The 25,110-nt window shown below is 30.8% G+C and overlaps 3 protein-coding genes across 4 annotated transcripts in view; 2 read left to right on the top strand and 1 right to left on the bottom strand.

The window, feature by feature from the left end:
• LOC113395470 (calcium release-activated calcium channel protein 1-like) overlaps positions 1 to 307 on the bottom strand; it is a 59,640-nt gene extending 59,333 nt beyond the window's left edge. Inside the window, exon 1 of the mRNA XM_026633050.2 lies at positions 29 to 307. The gene's annotated coding sequence lies outside the window, so the exon portion shown is untranslated. The remainder of the gene's footprint in view (positions 1 to 28) is intronic.
• The window catches only part of LOC113395471 (methyl-CpG-binding domain protein 4-like), a 31,117-nt gene extending 25,998 nt beyond the window's left edge, over positions 1 to 5,119 (top strand). Inside the window, exon 2 of the mRNA XM_026633053.2 lies at positions 3,986 to 5,119. Coding sequence (XP_026488838.2) covers positions 3,997 to 4,710 — 714 coding nt within the window. The 5' untranslated portion in view covers positions 3,986 to 3,996 and the 3' untranslated portion in view covers positions 4,711 to 5,119. The remainder of the gene's footprint in view (positions 1 to 3,985) is intronic.
• A 5,202-nt stretch (positions 5,120 to 10,321) lies between these two features.
• Positions 10,322 to 25,110, top strand: part of LOC113395542 (jmjC domain-containing histone demethylation protein 1) — a 31,288-nt gene continuing 16,499 nt past the window's right edge. For both annotated transcript variants that reach the window (XM_026633145.2, XM_026633144.2), the window contains exons 1-2: positions 10,322 to 10,502; positions 11,738 to 11,964. In XM_026633145.2, the coding sequence (XP_026488930.1) occupies positions 10,455 to 10,502; positions 11,738 to 11,964 (275 nt within the window). In that variant the 5' untranslated portion in view covers positions 10,322 to 10,454. The remainder of the gene's footprint in view (positions 10,503 to 11,737; positions 11,965 to 25,110) is intronic.

Below are 25,110 nucleotides of genomic sequence, written 5' to 3'. Positions count from 1 at the left end.
TTAAAAAAAATATAAAAGGATTTCTCACCCATTTTATCTGGACCGGTCATACTTAGTTCGTATAACTTAGATCCTTCGTATCCATTATCAAGTTCAGTTAGCAGTAAAACATTGACCTTTCAGTATCACAAGTTTCGCTAACAACAACTCCAATAAGATCAAACAATAGCTGTTTCCAAACGAACACGACACACGATTACCTTTTTGTAAACAATTTCGTTTCGATCGGATACTGTGTTGAACGTGATTATTTAGGTTTTACGACGCCGCGTGCGGACAACATACGCGTGTTGCTTCCGCTGAGCAACTCACCGTAATAAACTTAACTAGCAAGTTAAGACGCTCTGTCAAAGAGAAGGCAGCGCGACATGCCGGAGATGTTATCTTTAAAACATATTTGATTATTTAGTTGCGTTTTTTTTTAAATTATATTCGATTTTTAATGTGTTATATCGATACAGTAAGTCGTTTTTGCTTTTCATTCTCGTCACGCCTTTTAACATATTATCCGCAACTATCGGATATTACTGGTGAATTACTCTCTGAGTTATTTTTGTATTGTTGATATTCGATTCGAATGTGAATATGATTATGATTATGAAATATTCGTATTAAAAATCATTTCAATGACGGTATGATTGAACCTCCGCGTTGCGCGTGTTTTAAGTAACTAATTACGTATAAAAAATACGTACATATACGTAATTTTAAATTATGATGTATTGTATGATATATCATATGATGTGAACTTTGAATCTTTAAACAGTGAATATATATTATAACAATTAGATACTTTAAGATAAAAATATTTATTCGAGGAATTTTAGATATAAATTCATGTATTTATTAACAATGCAATGTCTGATGAGACGAAATTTTGTAATTGATTTTTAACTAACTTCCTCATTTAGATAATTCAAATTTGGAATATACATATTTCAATTTAAAATCCTGACATTCTTTTAGAACATAGAGTCATTATTCGCAATTTGGGTACCTTATTATTATTATTATTTAATACTGCCTTTTTATATTTGCAAATTTAACCTTCCAAATATATATGATATAGGCAAAAATATAAAATCTCGATTATTAAGCAAGATTTTCTTGCAGGAAATTTTGCTTAATTAATATAAGAATTTTTAAAAATTGCTTGTTTCAATACAGTCATTTCCTTCTATTTTTTCTGAACACATAAAATATCAACGACTTGTATTTATTATAGCAGCGACTACCCAAAAAAGAGTGGTCATTCGAACTATGTCGGTATAAGAATATATTTTGTATATGCTTGGTATTAATTAGACATTGAACCAAAAGTGTGGTGTTGGTTTAGTTGTTCGTCATGTGAATAAAAAAAAAATTATGAAAACGTTCTAGATTTTAAAAAATAGTAATTACCTATACAATTTCTTTTTTTTTTTGTTTGGATTATTTTCAATATGCTATATCGATTATTCGAACGACACATTCGAATTTTAAATATCAAGTGTATATTTTGATTACGTCGATTCTTTATTTGTTTATAACGACACATGATCCGATGATTAACCTATTTCCCATGAAAATGATTTCAATCTGGATAGTATTAGTATTTTAACATGGGTCTCAATTCCAATAAATTAAATCGCATCGCAAATTTTCTCTCAGAATATCCGGCGAGTGGGTGCTACCATCACTCCGATCTATCGGTAGAGATCAGGGTATTAGCACCTATTATAGATTCAAGGAATACGTTAATTGGTTTATTATTAGTGTTACGTTTCATTAGAATATTAAAATAACATAATTTTATTATGACTTAATAGTATTTTAATGACACAAGTACCATTAAGGAGTTAATAAAGCAACGATATAAAAAGGGGCTAATAATAATATGCAAATAGAATTAACTCGTTTTTATTGATGTATTTTACATATATAACTAATACTTTATTATATATAAAGGCGGACAGCGAGAAGTATACACAGATGCACTCTCTATTCCCTTACTCTCATAATCCGATGGGATGGCAAATCCGACATAACTGAAAAGACTTCAGGCGCAGGACCAACGTTTACGTTCACTTCCAAATTCCAGACTATGGGCTTTTGCTGAGTATTTTTCGACACAAAAACTTTTTATCGGTTTGAACACAGAATCTCGATATCTTATTACTAGCTACTAGACAAAGTCAGACAGTCAAAAGTCAATCGTTAAAAAAAAATTTGGAAGAGAATTAAGAAAGCAAGGCGGGCTTATCCCTTAAAGAGATTTATTCTAGTACGCCCAAAAAGAAAAAAAAAACAAATAAGAGGTACACGTATAATATATTATTATAATATTAATATTAATATAACCCACCCATTTAGACATTGGCGCTGCAATAAATACTAATGGGTCTCCCGCGACTTTCGCGTTTATTCAAAAGTTTTTTTAGGAATTTCGAAACCTATGACAGGTTTTGTTTTAATTTCATGTAATTGTAAACTGCAAGTCACTCATCTACATTTGGCGTCAAAATGATGAAACCTCTTTTAAATATTTTTTTTAATATTAAATAGTATACATTATTTCAGTTAGAATCGGAGTATGTCGAAAACAATTTACTTTAATTTTGTTTACGTTGTTCATTTTTTCTTATATTTTTTACCGGCCAGTAACTTTTTACCGCTCTCTAAAATTAATTATCTGTTAAATCGAAACAAAACAGTAAATCGCAATCAAGAAACCTCTTTCATTTTCTGCACATCTACGGCTGGAGCTCCTCAAAATGAGACCATAACCGTTTTTTTATATGCGTCTATCTTCCCATAACCATTGGGACAAAAATTGGCTTACGCTATTAATATATAAGATTAACCATTACAATAACCTTACATCGCCAATGCGCTAACAACCTTAGAAACCAGATGTTATGTCCCTTGTGCCTGTAGTTACTTTGGCTCATAATCAAATGAAATCAAATCAAATCAAAATATACTTTATTCGAGTAGGCGTTTACAAGCACTTTTGAATCGTCATTTATAGTAACTATTTAAACTATTTAAAGTAAAGCTACCACTGGTTCGAAATGTAGATTCTACCAAGAAAAACCGGCATGAAATTCAAACTTAATGTTAAGATTATTATAAGCAGGTACACAACCAGTGCATATAATTATATTCAAATAGATGTAGCAACAATATATATTGGTTGACATAATATATATAGATAAGATAGGACGTTAGCTGATAACTCCATTAGGTAAATAATGAGCAAACTTGAGATAAGAATCTTAATTATAAGAATTAAAACATACTTATATGTTTACTTACCCTAGCTCTGAGTTATATTTAGTATTATGTGCCAAACTAATATTATGAAGTTGAGTTTAATTTACGCAAAACTTAAAATTCGACTTCTATATAATATCCAGTTTAACGTAGATAAACACATAGATAGACTGACTGAATTTGCGGCTTTACTCGCGCAAAATTTATAAAACACTAACTTTCAACTCCCGTTTTACCCCCTTATATATATGTATATATAGAATATAACAAAATCAAAGTGAAAATTGTCCTGCCGCTTTATAAGCGAACGCTGTTAAAATTATCAACGTCAACGTAAAAATACTTCATAAATAACACAATAATTCGGACGATTACTGAAAAAAAATGTAAATTATTTTCCAAATATATGTCCAAAACAAGGTCATAAATGAAAAAACAAATTTTATTGTAGTGATTAAAAAAAAGCTTATACACTATGTTTCCTTGTTTTCGACTCGAAAAAAATCCATGACGTAAAAAGCCAGTCATTTGTTTCGCATAAAACTGATGTTCTAAAAAAAAATGTAGTTGTTTGGGATTATTTATCAAATTCCAAATTTAGATTACATATTTGATTCTCTAATTCACATCTGTGAAATGTTATATCGTTAACACAAGTTACACGTATTAAACGTTAAAAAAATGTATATCTAACATGGAAACGCTAATTTTCAAAACTACCTTTTTTTAGGTATACCGAAAATGTCTCAAGATTCCGGATGCATCAGTACTTTCTTCGATAGTGATTTGAACACCACAGGCAGCCCAGACAGACTGTCACTGTCATCGTTCACAGAAACTTCTCAAGACATCAGTCAGACTTCAACAGACTCAATTTCAGACTTGAGTTTATCACAACTGACAATACAAGAGCCAGAACCTCTAAATATTCAACCGTTTTATAACCTAACGCCACGACCATTGCCCCAGTCACCGCACTACGTCATCGAGGAAGATTTCTCATCAAACCCCTGGGCTTTATTAGTAGCAACAATTTTTTTGACAAAAACTTCGGGTAAAATTGCTAGGCCGTATATGAAAAAATTCTACGAAGAATATCCGACTCCGTATCACGTATTAAATGATCCACCAGCTACATTCGAGAAATTTTTCGAAAATCTCGGACTAAAGAAAAGAGGTCGCATTATTTGGAAATTGAGTTATCAGTTTGTTTCTGCTAAATGGCGACGAGCAAGCGATCTATGTGGGATCGGAAAGTACGGTGAAGATGCTTATAGGATATTTTGTTTAGGTCATACGGATGTAGACCCTGGGGACAGATATTTAAGGTTGTATTTAGACTGGCTGAGAAGACATACCGAGTTTATGGAAGACAATAGCGTGACGGATAGCGAACACGTAATCGAAGATCCGGTTTTGAACTATTATAGAATTACTTTGCGAAATTGTGTTTAGTGTAGTGTAAATAACATGGCCCTAGACTTATTTTACATATGATTGCATTATCTCAAATATTGTGCTTATATACAAATAATAATATTAGGTATATATTGAAAAAGTGCGAACATACACAAGTTTGAAAGTTTTTTTTAATATATATTTAATTCATTTTTTTTAATTATTATCAATAAATAGTCATTAGTAAATTCAATTTAACTTCAATTTTATATTGAGTAACTATTAATAAACAATCAACGTTCTTTTTTCTTTGTATAATGCCATTAATTAAAGTGGTTTGCAGCTAATAAAAAAATACTGGGAAGTACAGCCTAGCTTGATTGTAATGAGGGGTTAAGTAAAAGAAGTTTTTTTTTTTTTTGTAATACCACGTCATACAATTTTATTATCATTTTAATTATGTTTGCATACAAGTTTCTTTTTAAATTAAATAAATTTAATAGAATGATTTATTCAGGTTTTATTGTCTCATATGTTATTGTAGACTACTTTATCTCACTATGGGTTAAGAAGTTTGTTAAATCTTCAAAAGAAGGGAAGGAAATACTTCACAGTTAAAAAATTTAATATATTAGTAGTGACTAATAGGGCTGGTCATTATTTACATCTTGTTCATGTTCGTTTTCGAATTAAAAACTTGTATATAATTGTTTATAGTTTCTGCCAAACAAAGTAAAAATTAAACTAAGATATATTCGTTAATTTATAAATCTAAAATTATTTCTTGTTCTTATGTAAAATACTTGATATAAAGTCTTATCCTTTAGTGAAAAATGCTGAAGACGTGGGTGGCTGTATGGTGTAATACTTTTATCCATTTCAGGGGGATAAATAAAACAAAATATTTGAAATCCTATTAATATAAATAAGATTTTTATTATTAGCTTCCTAGCTCTCACGCCAAAGTAAGAACACACATATTTGAATTATTAAAGTTTATATGATACAGGAATTTTTAGTTCTTTTTTTTAATTAGGTGTTCAATGTTTTATTTCTCTTCATTACATTTTAAAAATGACGTCTCAGAGTACAATGTTCAAGTTCTATTTAACGATAAACAAATAAAAAATTAACTCTAATATTATTATTGATACGAATAAAAACAAATAACAAGGATTTGTCCGTCGACTGATAAAATAGCCAAGAATTGCTTGAGTTATGGAGTTATTCAGCGACGCCTTACAAAATATGGCTATTAAATCATTATCCGACGTAAACTTGCTATTAAATTATTAAAATTGAAAGAAAAGTTTGTGAGTTACATATAGATACATTTTTATTGAATATGTATGGCTTATTTTGAAATATTTAGTACGAAGTAGTAATCACTTATATATTTTATACCAGTATTTTAGGCAATATATATGTACGCTGTGTATAAATAAAATTTCAATACGCAACCATTAATACAAACAAGAAATATTAACATTTTATAAGTTGGCTTTTACAAAATACATTAATAAAGAATTTGAATGTACCTTAAAAGAAATAAAAATATGTTTTAGTATTTTCTTTTGTTATGTGATATTATTTTATTACTATTTTTTGCATCTTGTCTATCTTTATTTTATATTCCTACATACGAATGGTGGTATGATATTGTTTGGAGGTCACACATGATGAAGTGTAAAAACATATCTACTAAAAATACTTCTGAAATAATATGTCGCCAAGGACTACGTAGTTGGTATGTACACTTAATAAGTACGTAGATGATTTTTTATAAATTTTCTTTACAAGTAAATATTTATTGACCTCAATTAATTAATACTTAACCTTAAATAAAAATGGTTACAATTGAGTTTCAAACGTTTAAAGTTTTCTCATGGATGTTGTGATGCAAATACTAGAAAGAGAGCGAAGATACATCCCCTCGGGACGATTCCGTAGGAAGCATTTAGTAGATATCTACCGAGTACGAACTAAATTAATAACTATGAATAAGTACGGAGGAAGTGCATAATATCTCCACAAGTGGCTCTATAATGTTGAACTATTATACGACAAAATAAACAAAACGAGGAGATATGACGTTTTATTGGTGAGGTTTTACATGAGTAGGTAATAATAAAGTTTTAGTTCTACATTTATTTATAAAATATAAAAGGTATTTAATAATCCAAATAATACGTATTATTATGTTTGGGGTCTACAAATGACAATTGTGCATTTTTTTCCTCCTTTTCTGGCCTGTAAATACGCAAGTTGAGCGCATAATATTCTGCCAATTGAGCACTTATGCTTGGAAAAAGTAATACACGCACACATTAGTGTTGAATATCGATAGTCTATCGATAGTATTGTCACGTGTCAATACTGTCGATGGCTTCCCATGAGCAATACTATTATAATATAGCAATATTATCGATAGTGGCAATACTATCGATAGTATCGCTAGCTCTTTGTAAGGAATACTATTGGTAGTAGCGATACTATTGCTACTATCGATACTGTCGATAGTTTTGCAAAAACCATTACTTTTAACCTAAACTATCGATAGTGTAGCCAGTAATTTCCGATAGTATTACTTTCTCAAGATAAGTAATTTAGTAGGCCAACTATAGTGTATATTTAAATAAATGAAATTAAATTTACCACAATATTTGTTTTTAGAATTAAGACATCTTGTGCGGAATAAGGAATAATGAAAAATTTTAATGTGAAAAATGTTGTCAATATTTTTTGTGTTTGATTTATGAATAAACATTATAAATACTCATAACATTAAAAAAACTTTTAGGAGGACAGTGGCATTACAATGAAACTTTTTTGTAGTAATCTTGAGTGTAGCGATTAGAATACATTACGAATAAATTACTTACATTAAAAAATTAATACTATAAAAAAATCGCTGGGTATCGATAGTCTAAAACTATCGATACTATCGATAGTAGCAATAGTATCGCTACTACCAATAGTATTCCTTACAAAGAGCTAGCGATACTATCGATAGTATCGATAGTATTGCCACTATCAATAATATTGCTCACGGACAGATATCGATACTATCGATAGTATTGATCAATACGATACTATCGATAGTACTATCAACATCCTGAATAGTTTTCGAGGTCAACTATCGATAGTCAAACTATCGATAGTTCTGCAACGCTGGCACACATTGATACTATGCCAAACGCCGTCGGAGATTACTTGTGTAAATGTAATATTGCCACATAAAAATACCCCTTTAAATAGGAGAAGTAAATTTTTCAAATTTACATTACACGTACTTTTATTTTTAAATTATTTGTGTTAAATAATTTGAAAATATAAATATCAATTAATTGATTGACGGGTGACCGATGAACTAACGAGTTGAAAAACTTTTTTTTCAAGTTGCTACAGAAAGGTAGGATAGACATGTTACAACTTTTCTTATGATGTTTATTAATTAAGAACAAAAATAACACATTAAAATATGAATGAAGAAATTTAAAATAGACTAAGCATTCAAAGCACTTATGTATAGTCTGTTCCACAATAGGAAAAACCCAAATAAACAACATTTGACATCAAATTGGCGCAGTATCATTGGTCGAATTATTTATGATATTCCTTATGGATTTATGAAAAAATGGCGTTTTGAGCGGCACTGTTAAACTGTTAAACTGTTATCGGATTTTTGGAAGTAAAATTAAAGAGGATATAAGTAGTTAAGTAGAAGTGCTGTTCTTTAAATAAACATATTATATTAATTTATTAATTATAAATTAAGAGTTAAGAGAAATAACTAAATCAAAAATAGATATTAATATAAGCTAGTAAAATGCAACGACTAGCAGCTCTAGTGATTTAAGCGATGATAAGGATGGGTAAAACCTCGCTCTTAGCGACTTCCCGATCTCTAAGCATAATATTGTCGGGATCTGGCTGCACGTTAACCGACATCTGTGGTTAAAATAATATATTTAATTATCATAAATGTAATATTTACTAATAAAAAATTATAAATAAGTAAAAATAAATTATATTTTTTTTAAATATCACATTTAGAAGCGGAAAAATATTTATGACCTTCTAATTTTAACATTCTATGTACGTTTGATTATGATAATGATTGTATATTCGTTATTTTAATAAAATTTTATAAATATGGTTTACCAGTCTTCATTTTTTATTGTAATACTCAAATCCAAAATCGATGAAAAAAAACCTTTTAAGGCATAATAAAATGTGGTCCATGGTTAACTTTATTTTAACAGCGTATTAAAAAAATTAAATAAGTCAATAACTCTTGACCCATATTATGAAAATAGAAGACACATGGAGCGCACGGAACATTATATTAACGCCACAAAAGCGAAAATGATCTCAAAAGCGAATTAAATTTCGCGGTAGTATGACATGACGCGACTTAATGATTAGAAGTATTAACTTCTAAAGTTTGTCACTTTAATTATTAATCATTGACTTATTAACAAATTGTTAATTACTACATACAATACTGGGAATTTGCCTTCGCCTTTGATTTTGTATTCGCTATTGTTGCTTCACTATAATATTGCGCGCATTTTATATGCCTTTGGTTTATAATGTGAGGGTCTTGAGTTTCTAGAGTGTACTGTTTAAGCCTTAAGGTGTTATACAAATTTGAACGGTTGGTGATATGGGAAAATAGTATAAAAAACATTTACGCCAATGGTATTGACTGAACCAACTATACATACCATCGAATTTTATTTTTGTGTAAGGAAATAAAAACGAAAAATCTAAAGGATGATTGAAGTATGTCGCTGTTAAGTTTTATCAATAATAAAATCTCAGCAACATTTCGATTATTATGTTCCTGAAGACCCAATTAAATTTTATTAGCAACATGAAGTATTGCTAGTTTGACTATTTTTACCTCTCTCTCTCTCTCTCTCCCTCTATTTTTCCCTAGAAGCTATTTTTGGTTAGACAAACCAGGCTCAAGGACTAGTAGGAAATTTTTAAATTTTAACTTGTAAATATAATTTATAAAATAGACGAGTTTAATAAATTAAACAGGATAAATTTATATTTTACATAAATAGATATCTGCTTTATAATAAGTTGATTAACAATAATAAACTTAAAGAGATTTAAATTAAAACATTCACATAGTACATATATAACCTTTAATTCGATACAAAAGATAGTTAAATATGACCAGAAAAATTCATTTATATAAATTATTCGTCAAATAAAAATAATACATACTTATATAAGTCATGATGCTAAAAATCCTTTATGCATAGCTAAGCTGTTATGACAAAAAGTTTATTTTATAAATTAAAGAAATATATATACATAATACTTAATGGTCGACAATTATTTACGATTATAAAATCTTAATAAAATATAATTTTATTTAAAATCAAATGATGAATAATGTTTTTAATATACAAAACATCAGTTATAATATTTCTCAACAGCATTTATTGATAACAAAGATATTATATAATTTGACGATAATTAAGATAGAATTACCGATTTTACATTCACATTTTATTAAACACAGAGTTCTACTATAAAGAAAATATTTCGTTTGCGATCTTTTGAAAAATCCCGCTCTTGTGTTTCATAAATAAACCAATAGGGCATTTAACGTAATACCAACCTTCAGTACATTGCCAGAGTGATTGCTGATCGCATTGTTGGCAGCAGTGTCGACTGTTGCAAATGGTGGATTGCGTTACTTTTTCTCGTGCTCCGTGTAAAATATTTACGTAAAATAGTGCAAATCTTGTGGTGCAGTGTTTCTGACTAATAGAAACATGTCGGAAACACTGCCGAATAACAAAAAACAAGTTCCAAGGCAACTGGTGAGTGTTTATTGTTAGAATTTTACGTATTTAGACCCGGGTGACGCCATGGTGGCTTTATCTGGGATCACGTAAACATGAAATGGTGCATCGCTGCATCGTGTATCGATTTATGTAAGTTATGGGAGTGTGTTAGAAAAAGTATTTTTACAAATATTTCGTAAATGGTGATAATAAATGAGGGTCATCGGACTTGATTTTTTGTGCGATCACGCCGCGAGCAAGTTTAAAACGCGGCGGCCGTATTCATTCGCGCATGCGAGAAGGTGTCAAAATCTATAATAGTTTTGGTGATCGCAGTATTGCGATGTAGCGGTGTTGACAATGAACGACAAGTAAATTGCGCACGGCAACGACGTCGTTATCGTAGCATACCTAGTGGGCATCTGGTAGGGACGAAGGCGTAACCCTCCCGCGGGCTGGCGGAGGACAGGCGGCCAGGGGCGTGCGCGGTACGAACTACGACCACACGTCGAGTCGGCACGTAATCTAGTTTATTACTTAAATAATCTTGTGTCGAACAATTAAAGGCCGACGACGAGGCGAATGTCCAAAACATTGTTTTATTTGCTTACAATGAAAATATTCTACGGCTACACATTCTCCATATGACTGATTTCTTTGTTTAATAATTGTAAACTAGAGTACGACAACAGAAAAGTTTTATTGTTAGGCGATCGAATACTTTTCAGCTTTATTTAGCTTATTTCATATTTACATTACTACTCATTAGCCTTGAAATGGCTTATAAAATAACCTACTTAATAAATAGAGTATTTTTTATTTTTGTGTTGTCTACATAATTATATGTAGAGCCATTTTGACAACACAAAAAAATAAATTTATGTTACACTAACACATACCAGACTAATTTTAAGATTACTTTCAATCACTCCAAAAGTATTATTCCAAATAATTAAACATGTTTGATATAAAAATGTATGAAGTTTTTTAAATTACCTGAAACTGAATCTGAATAAAAAATCCATGAGAATTTCATTCAAATGTTTTTATGTATTCAAATATTGTATAAAATGATAATTACTGGGACAAGAGTACTTGAGAGATGTAAGGTTACATAAATTATATAAACTGTACATTAAGTATTGTTTGTTTTTATTTGGAAGTTGAGTATAAAAAACCAAACTAGATGAGAGTATCTGTCCAAAATGCGTTTTCTTGATATATTGTATAAGCATGTTATTTTGTATATTAAAATATAATATTTTTAACAGCGTGAACGTAAGCAGCGGAAACTCTACTCAGATGAATGGGCTCTCGGTGATGATGAAGCAGAGGGTGGTCGAGGATTTTCTCTGGCCGACAAGCTGGAGAGTCCGCGGTTTGAACACACTGGTGCCGTTGTTGAGATGCATGGCACAGACCTCACAGTGTCTTACCTTCAAAAAAATGGTTTTACTACTCCATTGCTGTTTAAGGAGAAAATTGGACTGGGCCTAAGGTAAATAATTTGTAAATTTTTACCCGATATATTAAAAATTTGTATACTCATGTTTTAGGTATTTTCCAAAGTATAAATATTTATGTATGTGGAAAGACCTTATACTAAAATCTATGTGGACTTAGCTATAAAATAGACCATCCTAAGAATAAGATATAATAAATACATCAAAATATCATTGACAACTGAATAACTTTTGTTTTCCTTAAGCTGGTAAAAGTTCGTACATTCAATTTTGTCTCTACAGTCTACACTGCCATATAAGAGTGATAAATATTGTAATATTCTAATACAATTAATTAAAATTTACTACAGTTTGCTATTTAAATTATATAAAAAAAAATGGAAATTATAATATTTCGTTTTTTTTTTTTAAAGTGTTTTTGTCATAGTGACAATTACTGTCATTGTCAAGATCTTGTTGACATATCAATATGTTTTTGAAAAAAATATACAAAATTAAAAATTCCTCAGTACAAAACTAGTAATGCTTAGGCATATAATTTTATTATAAAGATGTAGGTAGTGATACTATAATAATATAAAAATATTTTATGAACGATTTAATTACAATTTATAGCTTAAATTATTGATCATTCACACTTGTCCTAATTTTTATTCGTTATGTAAATTTGTTTTTATATGTATATCGTGAAATGATTAGTGCTTAGCTGTTTTATTGCTTATCATTTAAGTTTCAAGTGACGCGAATAATCGAAAGTGGAAACTCGATTTAAATGAAATAAAAACTTTTTACATACTTGGAACTTCGGCTACTTAATTGAATGCAATAATGGATTGTGGAAGTTGTTTGTTATTATTGCGTAATGTATCGAATGATAGCAACATTCGGTTTTTAAATTTTCTTCATCTCAAAACGTGTAGTGTACTGTCCATACATTAATTTGCGTGTATTTAAGCTGAAGAGATGATGTTATAGACAAAAAGTTAAACGACATCTGTACTTTATACATGAACCCGTGACTTTGAATATCAAGGATAGTAAATGTTGTCTGGTTAAAAATAATAAATTCCGCAATATGCGTACACAATTAGAAAGTAAAAAATATGATTAATTGTCGTTTAAATTAAATTTCATAGCACAATTTTATTATATATATTACAAATACACTATAAAATTATTTAAAGTTCATAACATCTACAATTAATTTTAAATAGTCAGTTTTGGTGTGATTCAATGTAGATTCTACGTAAAATAATATCTGAATAAACCTAAAATAACAAAAATGGTTATCACAGCAAACACAAAAATATTATCTTAAAAATATAACTATTGAAATGATATTCAAATATAATAAATAAATTAAATTCAACAAAATATTATAATTAAATTAAATTAAAACTCGACCGTAAATTTATGAACTCACTATCAAGAAGTATAACTTATTGTGCAAAACGTAATAAACGTACAATAATTATAAACAGACAAAAGAATAGTGCTCACGAATCCAAAAACATTGATCTAGATTTGCCGTTTAAGATAAAACAGGAAACATTTCAATATGCTTACTGTGCATGTATTATCTGTGTATGACAAAGTGATTCATTTCTGATCACGTACGCCTAAAGAAGCGTACATTATATTACGATTGTGTTCGCATTTCAGTTCGTGGTGCGATTGTGTAATACATTGCTGCTTATAATAAATATTATTTTATTTATATTTGTTAAAATATCAATGGCTCAAGTTTATCAACCTTCGATTAATGTCATTATAATTATATCAATTTTTGACATTTACATTTGACAATGACAGTTAACCGAGTAAAAAAAAAAAGAAAAGGAAATGATTTTAATATAATAAATTCGCATGTGTGTGTGACGAAGTTGGGATAGCCGTTTAATTATTTAACGTGAAAACCATGCTTTTGATTAATGTGACATTTAAAATATTCAAAGATATATAAGTTTGATTGGTTGTTCTCATTTAACTTATAATTCTTTTGTTAAGATATGATTATATATTATTAACTATTTTTTTTTAATATAGTCTATTGTCGATTATTATTAATGTAAATAGTAAAGTGAATCACGATGTTTATTGTTATGTTTATGATCGGAATTCACTTGTTTATATTTGAAATAATAGTGAAAGCACAAGTTCTTTCAAAGAATGTTGACTACGAAGGTGACTTTCGTTTTCTTTTTTTATTTTGTTTGATTACGATAAACACAGGTCTCTGAATTTTACGTCACTCGCGTGAATAGCAGCTGAAGAAATCCCTTTGTGTTAATTTATTTAAAAAAAATAAGGCTTAATTGTTAATTACATAAGTTCAACAAAACTATAGATTTGGCTTATATAAAACAAAATATACCTTACGTAAGGTATAAAATGAGGATTGAAGGTATAATAATAGTAACATATTAAATGTTAATCATTACATAATATAAAGTCACTTATCGCTGTCTGTCCCTGTGTATGCTTACATCTTTAAAATTACACAATGGATTTTGATGAGGTTTTTTTAATAGATAGAATGATTCGAGAGGTAGGTTTATATGTATGATACATGCACCATATAGTAGAGAAACACTGATAATTTTAGAGATTTCTGAAGTGATGTCGTAAATAAACATATTTTTTGCGCTTACGCTGGCTGGCCCTTACGAGATAGATCAAAATAATGTACTACAGTATTATACACCTTAAGTATATGGGATAGCCCACAACAACCTTTTTAATATCCTTTACTTTTTACTAGAAATATTGGCTTATTTTCGAAGCGATTTTAAGCAATACAGCATTATCCTATCCAATTAAGTACCTTAAATACATTGTGCATTTAAGTTACTTAATTGGATAGGGATTTTGGACTTTAAATGAATGAAACTATATTACAGTTGTTCTAAATAACTTGGATATTTTTTATTAGAAAGTTCTAAATAATTCGATATTAGTGAATAATATTTTAACACCTTTGTTTTTTAAATAGAAAGTATTATGTAGAATTTACAATTAGTTCTGTATATTCATACAGAACTAATAAAAGGCCGGCCAAGTGCGAGTCGGACTCACGCACGAAGGGTTCCGTACCATTGCCTAGGTAAACAACAGTAGGTACACAAATTTGAATATGTCAAGCGTTTACCTGGTGCTGATTTTAATATCTGGCAAAAAGCTGCAAAAAATCACTTGTATCACCGGCCGTGCTAATATTTCTCGGGAAAACGTCGAAGAAAACTGGAACAAACTTGTGTCTGAAATCGAGTCTTCTTTAAACAAAGTCTCGAACTGGGGCCGGCTAAACCTAGTCCACTCCAACCCTAAAAAGACGCAAGTTTGCGCGTTAACCGCCAAAAAAACACTTCGACGTATCTCCACGATTTGAGAACATTCCGATAGCCGCCACAGCTAGTATCGGAATACTTGGCTTTGATATTTCGAGCCTCGTTCAGTTCCGCGGTCAATTGGAAGGCAAAGCCAAATTGGCATCATAAAAGCTCGGTGTGCTCAGCAAGGCAAGACAGTATTTCACGTCGGGCCATCGCCTAAGATTATACAAGGCGCAAAATCGGCCTCACATGGAGTACTGCTCTCACCTCTGGGCAGGTGCTCCCCAGTACCAGTTCCTTCCATTTGATCGTATCCAACGTAGAGCAGCTCGAATTATCGACGATCAAGCCCTTTCTGATCTGCTCGATCCTTTGGCTCTGCGTAGAGATGTTGGATCACTATGCATCTTCTACCGAATTTTCCACGGGGAATGTTCCGAGGAATTGTTTGGATTAATCCCGGCAGCTGAATTTCACCCTCGTCAAAATTCTAAATTTCACCCGCACCACCTAGATGTCCGAAAATCCACAACAGCGCGATTTTTAAGGCATTTTCTGCCTCGCACAACCACTCTGTGGAAGCACCTTTCGCCGGCGGTTTTTCCGAACCGATACGACTTTCTTTCAAGCTTCAACGGAACCTTCAAGAAAAGAGCGTACTTATTATAAAGGCCGGCAACGCACCTGCAACCCCCCTGGGGTGGGTGGCGGTAATCACTTTTCATCAGGTGCGCCTCCTGCTCCTTTGCCCCCTATAACATAAAAAAAAACTTGTATTGTATGAGAATATTTATTTGTTTGTGTTGAATATTTATTTTATTTTAAAATTATTATAAAAGTAAAAATACGACTGAGTATTTTGTGAATATTTCAAGTACCTACCTGTTGCTTTTATTGATATCGAGCAAAAAAGGGCAAAAAATCGCGTTTGTCGTATGGGAGCCCTCTTTTTGTTGTTATAGCGGCGACAGAAAAACATAATTTGTGAACATTATAACTGTCGAGCTATCGCGGTTCTTCAGATACAGCCTGGTGACAAACAGACGGACAAACGGACAGCGAAGCCTTAGTAATAGGGTCCTATTTTCACCCTTTGGGTACGGAATCCTAAAAAGGACAATGTTAATTAATAAAACTTTTTATTGATATTGATTTATAGCTACACTCAACAGTCGAAATAGTTCTACTCGGAAGAGATCTTGTAATATCAATGTTGGAATGTTATTGATAACACTGCCGATGATACTATTAATCTGTTTTCGTAACTTTTGAAGGAGGTGATAAAACTTACCCTCACTTTCCGACAGATTATAAGATAGGTACCAGAAGACAAGTACCCAATTTCGTTCTCTATCGCTCAAGCCATGTTCCCGCTATTGTTTCGAAATAAACTATTTCTTTTTTTTTAAATAGAATTAGAAGTTTCTCGAATTAATGTTGACTTTGACATAATGTACAAAATTGTTTTTGGTTAAAAACACGCGTCAGTATTTTGTAACCGACTTCAATAAAGGGGCAGGCTATCAATGGTGTGTTTTTGTTTAATGTTGGTACTATTACATTTGAAGAAGTTTACTATACAGTCTGGAAACTTACGGATCTCACACGGCGCCGTATACTTAGTATGTTAGTATTAGTATTTGGTAACAATAAAATTTAGTAATAAATGAGAGCAATTACATTTATGTAATGTAAGTTCAATGACTTAGACATGTGACGGACAGATGGTATTCACACATTCCAATAGTACCTGTTCCATTTCTGTAATAAATATGACATCGACGTACCTTTATTTTTATTCCAGTTACGCCAACAAATATTTAACAGCTCGGATCGTTTACGTTCCGTCGCCTGTAAAGGTCACGCTGTAACTTTTGTTAATCACATTGAATGCCATCTAATGTGTTTCTATAAATAACATTTTTTAATTAATTAATTAAATTTGTTTTGTCTAAAAAAATGTTAAAAAAACATACTTTTACTTAAAAAAATACTAGTAGCTACATGAAGTTCAAGCTTGTCACGTCAATAGACTAATTTAAAACGGTTGGAACTACGATGCCCATTTATATATATATATATATATATATATATAATACAAATGAAAAGTAGCTTTTTTTTGCTAATATATATACTTAAAACCTCCGAAACGTACTGCTTCAGGTATTAGCAAAAAAAGCGAAATCTCTTTAGTATAGATTACATATAGCTTATCAGCTACCTATTTGAAAATTACTTTCATTTTAGTACAGTATAGTACGGTTTTAGTTACTTTTTGCCAAATGTATTTGTTCTTGTGACCTTGAATTATACACACAAAATTGTAATAGCACAAAATTCGATCGATGACGACTTTTGACATTTCATTCGTGTTGATGGTCCGAAAGGGTTAATACCTAGCTCTGTTGATTTTTTTTAGATAAAGCGTCTATTTCTATTGGAGATTTTATTGTGTACCGGTTAATTTAATTCATAGGGTTCGACATTTTATACAGCGCTATGAATACGTTCGTTTTATGTATTCCAATTCCATTAAATTGCTAGTTTTTTAGGGTTTAAAATTACTTCATAAAATCAATATATAATATAATCTATTCAAATAGGCTTTTACAAGCACTTCTGGTTTGGAATATAGATACACTTTTCATCAAACAGTAATAATAAGAGTTATTTATTGATATATTTTTTAAATGAGTTATCGTTTTATTAAATATTTAAAGAATCAATCTACTCTAGGGAAAATGCTTACTACGTTTTAAGTTTTAATGCACTTATTTTAATAATAAGTTACGGCATCGATATAATAAGTAAACTCCAACCAGGTTTTTATTTTGTTTACGCATAGTAAACATAAGCTAAAGTAAAATTGCGCTTCGGACGTGGGTAGGTACCGGGAATTAACGGTCGAGTAGGTACGGCCGGGGAAATGGTACGTGAAAACTTTCAAGTGTATATTGATTAAACTATTTCGAAATTACTTAAATATATTGGTGGTATCAAAGAATCAAATATATATCGCAATCAAATTGTAACGTCATTGTTGCCCTTAAGTCCTTTCGTTCGGTTCGATCGAAGTTTTTTCGGAAAGGAATGAGGAATGTTTCGTATAATATTTATAACTTAGTAGAATTGTCCCAAGTGTAAGTCGGTTTTAATATTCAGTAACGACTCTCATCAATATTTTTACATCTACGCGTGAATGCCTTGTATAGTAATGTTCCAGTTTTAATGACAAGTGAGCCAGTGCAATTGAAAGCACGTATAACATCTGAGATTCCTAAGTTGGAATGGTTTATGCAATGGCTATTACAATGCCAAAGGCTATACTTAGCTGTGGTCATTTATAAAGTCGCTCAGCAAATACATGTTAATGATAATAATAATTCACTTTATCGTACAACAAGACTAAACAGTTAGGTACAACAAAATATGGCACGGTACAAGCAACTGTATTATCTCTTTCAGGCGATCTTGGGCTATACGATATTATCCTCACGAAATTAATACTATTTCTATAATTCGAGATTTAAATCGATCTTATATATGGACCAATTAAATAATCGATCTTCAATCTGCGTGCCAATAACTAAATTGAACTGTCACAGCATTGCTTGACTATACATATGTGTCGAAGATTTATTCGATATCCTTTTATGTTATGCGATCCTAGTACATAAGAATGAAAATATTTCATTATGAAAATTTAACGTATATAAAAATAAGTTTCATTTTCGTCGTCGATATCGTCCGATAGATTTTTGGTATGACTAAACTAAAATAAAGTTGTGTTTCTGAAAATGTAAAAAAAATCGATTGATTTTATTAACACACTTTTCTGAATTTTATTTTAGATTGATTATTATAATTAGGGCCGTCAATGACGGTAGCTTACAGTTGTTATATGGACGAAATTATGTCATGTCGCTAGTTGTGCCACTTGACAGCTACTTTCTTTTATTGATGACCTGTCGTATTATTACGATAGTCAACGTAAATATTATAGATCTGAGAATTATCGATGAAAGAAACTGTTTGTGTGTAATGGTCACCACCACCTCCCTTTGGCGGAGATATTGGCGCTGTAAGAAATATTAACCGTTCCTTACATCGCCAAAGTGACACTTGGAAACTAAGATGTTATCTCCCTTGTGCCTGTAGCTGGCTGGCTATATTGGCTCACTCGCCCTCTAAACCTCCAAACCGTCTAAACACAACAATATAATAAGTATTGCTTTTTGGCGACCGAATACCCGATGACTGTGGTACTTACCTAGGCGGCCTTGCATAAAGCCCCACTGTCAAGATTAAATTATTTTCCAAGATGTGGTTTTATATGAGAACTCCCTAATTATTTAATAACCTTTTGCGTACGAACATTCCTTTACATTCTCTTTAATTCAGGAACAGTAGCTGTTTGTACGTTTTTAATAATGTTTTTATAAAATCATATTATACATTGTCCTACAAAGTTACTCACTATCCATTCGTGTAATTGAATTTTTTAATTTATCATTATTAATATAATAAAGCCAAAAGCACACTCACATTTGATTCTATTTTGTAAATTTTGCAAAATATCCTTAACTCATACGATCATGGAAGTTTAAATAAAATTTCAAACGCTAGCAAAATTATAATTTATAGCAATTACATATTCCTGCGCTTTGGTCGACTTCTTGTTAGGAGGTCGAGAGTTAAGGTACCTACTGAATATGTAACAAGATTTAAAAGTCATTTCTTTGTTTATTATAACCTTATTGCGGGAAAAAGTCTTTCACAGATAAAATATGCTCATGAGGTACAAATAGAATTAAGACGAAAATAAAACATTTTCGTTGAGTAGTTGCTCTTTGTTATTTTGTGTAAGTAATACTATCCGAATGTCAAGGATCGTCAGAACTATTGTTACGGTTTACTACTACGAATTTTTATTCCCTATTGTGGCAAATATAATTTTTTAGCCTAATTTAAGTATAGTCTATTCCAATCGAAGAAGAAATACGGATAAACTTTTGATTTGTGTATGCCACGCTTATTGCTAATAGCTCAGCTATATTTTGCACTATGAACAGTTCTCACTATATCTTTATTTTTATTTCTAATACAACACTATTAGATATATCTGTTTTATTTTTTTTCTCAAGTTCAGATAAGTTTCGTCGACGTTTAAATTTTTTTTTTTTTCGCAATCCATAATGAATACCATAGACTATTCAAGCCCTCGGCCAATGATATCTCGTCAATTCGACTTCGAATGTTGTTTATTTGGTTTTTGTTGTCTTGTGATTCGAATGGACTATACATTACTTTTTGAACTCGATCTAAACAAATGTAAATAAATTTAAGTTAGTGAAATAAATATTTTATATCTTATTATACTATAACATTCAACTCTATGCGACGCATACTTTTAGTCACTTTTGAAAAATTCATCATTCTCGAACATCATTATTATCGAACAATTAAAATTCTTATTGTATTACATTAAACTTTTGTAATTGTAACGAATCTCTTTGGAAAATGTGGATATGATTATCGAAATGTTAAATGACAGCATTTAAAAAGCACAATATGGTGGTAATTACTGAACATGTAAAGGTCATAATCGCGATTTTGTAACGTAAATATATTTTCTTAAATAATATTGATTCTCAGTTGTATATGAAGTAAACGAAAATTAGTTTAACTCGGAGCTGATAAGCTCGATCTTATCAATCGGTGTGATTGTACCTAATACTCGTGCAAATCCCTCGTGTTCGATTGTACGTGTGTTACGAATTCACTTGTTCACAAATCAGGTCAAATTATATTTGTTTAGGTAACACTACATCACGGTAATATTACATAGTATTAATGAAAAAGAATAATAGATAATTTACTTTGTTGTTATTTATTATCTATCTAATGGTTTATATCGAAGCGTGAACGTATGAATCATTTCATATAATTTTAATTTTATGTTTAAGTCCATTTAGTGATCTCTGGTCGACCTTTGATTACCTAATTATTTGTATTGATTTCAAATCTTTATAGCTTCGAATATATATGACACTAACTGAACCTGCGGCTTTACCCTCATGAAATGTATAAAACTATACCTTTACTCCCTCGAGGGGTGAATTAAAGGAAGTAGCCTATGTCCTTTCCCGAGACTCATACTATTTCCATACCAAATTTTATCTAAATTAGTTCAGCGCTTTAAGCGTGAAGAGATAATGGACGGAGTTACTTTCGCATTTATAATTATATTAGTTGTCGCCCGCAACTTCGCTCGCGTTTTAGGGATCGGTTATCAGGTGTTAGTCATAAAAATGTAGCCTATGTTCTCACTTGTGGTTCATACAAAATTTCATCAAATTCGGTACAGTGTTATGACAGTGAATGAGTAACAGAGAGACATACGTATTTATAATGCATTGCATTATTAGCTCTTTATAGTTTTTTGTAAGTGGAAGAAGCTTGTATATGAAGATAAACTTGTCTAACGTATTTTGTAAGACAATATGTTACGCGGTTTATGGCATTTACAAACATTTACAGATTCAAACAGACATCCTTGCAGAATTGTTTTGTAATACTGCTGACTAGAAAGATTGACTTGGACATGTTTGCATTTTTAATTTATATCTTTTTGGAGAATTTGTGTTAAGTAAAAGTATAAATAATTATATTATTATATTATTTGTACTTTTGGCGTAATTGATAAAAAAAAATTAAATATAAAACAAAAGGATTTTTTTTTAGTAATTGGTAATAATCTTCACATCCATATTTCGTATGATTTTTATGACATTGTTGTATTTTTAATTTAAATTAATCTATAATCATCTTCATAAATAATTTGAGTTACTATATGACATTCATTATTTTAATCACTGATACTCATTGGTCTTAGTGATAGAGCTGTGGATTCCGCTCCAATGATGTTTACGCTAAGGGAGATTGCATCAAAAGTAACCGACCTCAGTCTTATTTCAGTTCTTGGATAATACAGTTTGTCTCTATTTTATGTTATGACGCCTTTTCGCGCTCTTTGGAGCCTTTCGCCTGATAAGGTTTTGTCTAAAAAATTTATAACCTATGCAGAATTAAATTTGCAATGTAATTTAAATTATGAATGCTTCTCACATTTCTTTTCAATAAACCGGTTAGTTATTTTACAGTATTAAATATTTATTATTTCGCTAACTACGAAAAATGATTTGATACGAACAATTTATTATAATTATAAAAATGTGGGGTAAAATTCCTATGATGTTTTCTAGTGGAACATACTTTCGTGTTTTTCATGCTTTTAAAATCTAAATCGTTGCAAATCATATTAGGTGATGCAGGTCGGATATTTTACATACAACTACGCAGCGCTTCTGCCATCAAGCCTTTTCCCGGAATTACCGTGTCCGAGAGAGATGCAATTATGCCCGCCCGCTGACAGATACCGCCCTATATGTAGTTTTATGTCACGTAGCTCGAAGTTGGAATGATTGACGTAATCACTATGATTATGTCAATAATTTTTTTCATTATAAGTGTCGTACTTAAAAAAAAAATCAATAACTTTTGATACTATATCCAAATATAATATATTTTAAGTTCTTGGGCATATTTTTATTGGGTTTATAATAAATATCAATACATAATTCATAAAATTATGCGACTTGGTCACCAGATTAAGAGGAGTTTATTAATGGGAGAAAAGTAAGGTGCCACACGGTGATCACCTTTGCACATAAGCAATGGTATTGTGAGAAATATGAATAACTAAAAAACTTCTAACTTGGTGGTTAATCCAACCTTGGGGGTTATAAGAATATTTTCTATATATATATATAACCAAAGTAAAACCTTTGAAACTTCGTTTAGAAAATAAATTGAATGGAAAACGAACGTGTGGGAATTTATCTCTACCAAGAAACTCAAGCATTTATCAATTCAAAATCCAGATTAAATTTGTGTTTTCATTATAATATCAGCAACATTTTTATAAGTAGTTGAATACTGTGTGTGTATCTAAGTGCTCATATGGAAAATTAATAGTGTGGTAGGACTGTACGTGCAGTTCAGTTAGGGCTGCCAAGTCTTGAAACCCAATATTCAGGATTCAGACTAGCAAGTTTAACTGGGCGTTAGGGTAAATGACCGGAAATCATTGAGGATTTTGCCATGTAGTAGTAATATTTTATTTTTAAATGTAACAATATTTTCATTAAATCTTAGAAAAGTCTTTAATAATGATGTAACAATAATGAAAAGATATGAATCAGTCTTCTTGATTTTTATTCATTCATTATTTATAACTATTAAAATCACATCCAAAAAGCCTAACTGTATCTGGCTTTATCCGGATACCTGGTAACCCTAAGTTCAGAGTAGATCGTTTCTTAATTAAGTATTTCCGAGATACTATACCTGTCTATTTGTTCACTTAAATTTTGGCGATCTATGGAAAGTTTATTCGAAATATATGTTTTGGTAAAATGTATAGTGTTATAACATGACATGACATGACGCCGTTGGGTCCGACTGTATTGACCGTAAAATGACTATTCTTATCCTTGACTATTTAGCTCCTAATATTTAACCTGTCTTCGATTTTATGATATCTTGCACTTTTAATCTGTAAAGACTCAAATAATTCTACTCTAAACAACACCTAAAATGTCAAATATTATTTGATACTTTATATTCTGTTTTTTAAAATATCTGGGTCGATTAAAAGTTATTGGGTTTTTCTATCGAAAACTCCTCAAAAATATCTCGTAGTCTGGAATTTGGAAATGTGTACCCGTGCCTCAGCATGTAAAGCTTGGTCCTGAACGCCTGAACTGTTTCCGGTCGCGTCGGATTTACCGTCCCATCGGATTTAGAAAGTGCTCCTGTGGTTGTGCGCACACTTGTGCCCTGTAATATGTCCCGCGTAGTTAGTTGGTCTCTTGAGATAGACCACTGTTGCCGAAATCGGGTGACATCATCACTCAAAAGGTACCGGCGACGTAAACTCGCTCGAGAACATCACACGAAACTGTTGTGTAATCAATACCGGTGTTCACAGGTAGCATATTGTCTTTTCTGTTATTTTCTATATTCTTTGCAAAATGATCTCCAAATACACTCTGAATCCTATCCCAAGAACTCTGACTGTATTTATTTATTACACAGATATCTATCGTGTATAAATCAAAGTAGCTTATCTTATGGCCTTAGAGATAAATGTATGAAAACACAGGTTATTTCCTCGATTTTCACCTTCAGACGCAGAGGTGGGCGACAGCTAAACCAAATCAAAAAAACAAATCCCAATCAAATGTTTTTTCATAACAAATCGAATGATGGGAACCTCGATTGGATTTCAGAATGTCCATTTCCTATTCATTTCACGGCTTACTTGTCGAAAAAAAAACGAAACAAAACGTGAAGCAACGCTGAACGATATTAGAAAAGTATCATATATTTACGTTACGGCCTTACGGCGTTGCTATATGACGCCTATATTTTTTTTATAATAATTTCTTTTTTTTTTAACAGGCATTTGGTAATTAATTAGGTATATAAGGGTCGAAGTTTTGCAGATATTTACTTAAACATCAGTTGTCTGAAAGAAAAATAATAATGAAGCCATAAATATTAGACCATTTAAACCTAGCATCATGCTTATCGTGTTAAAAGAAAATTATCTACCAATCAGCTACTATTAGAAATATATCATATATTTAAACTGACAAATAGAATAATTATCTCAATTATAAATCATCAGTACAGAATACAGGTACAACCGGAACTAAATCATTGACCAAGATAATAAAAGAAAAAAGAAATAATATATATATTTACATAATTATAAATAATTGC

Source organism: Vanessa tameamea, chromosome 21 (assembly GCF_037043105.1).
Source record: "Vanessa tameamea isolate UH-Manoa-2023 chromosome 21, ilVanTame1 primary haplotype, whole genome shotgun sequence".
NCBI classification, from domain to species: Eukaryota; Metazoa; Arthropoda; class Insecta; order Lepidoptera; family Nymphalidae; genus Vanessa; species Vanessa tameamea.
Note: the sequence above shows the minus strand (reverse complement) of the source record. Positions and strands in the feature narration are given on the sequence as shown.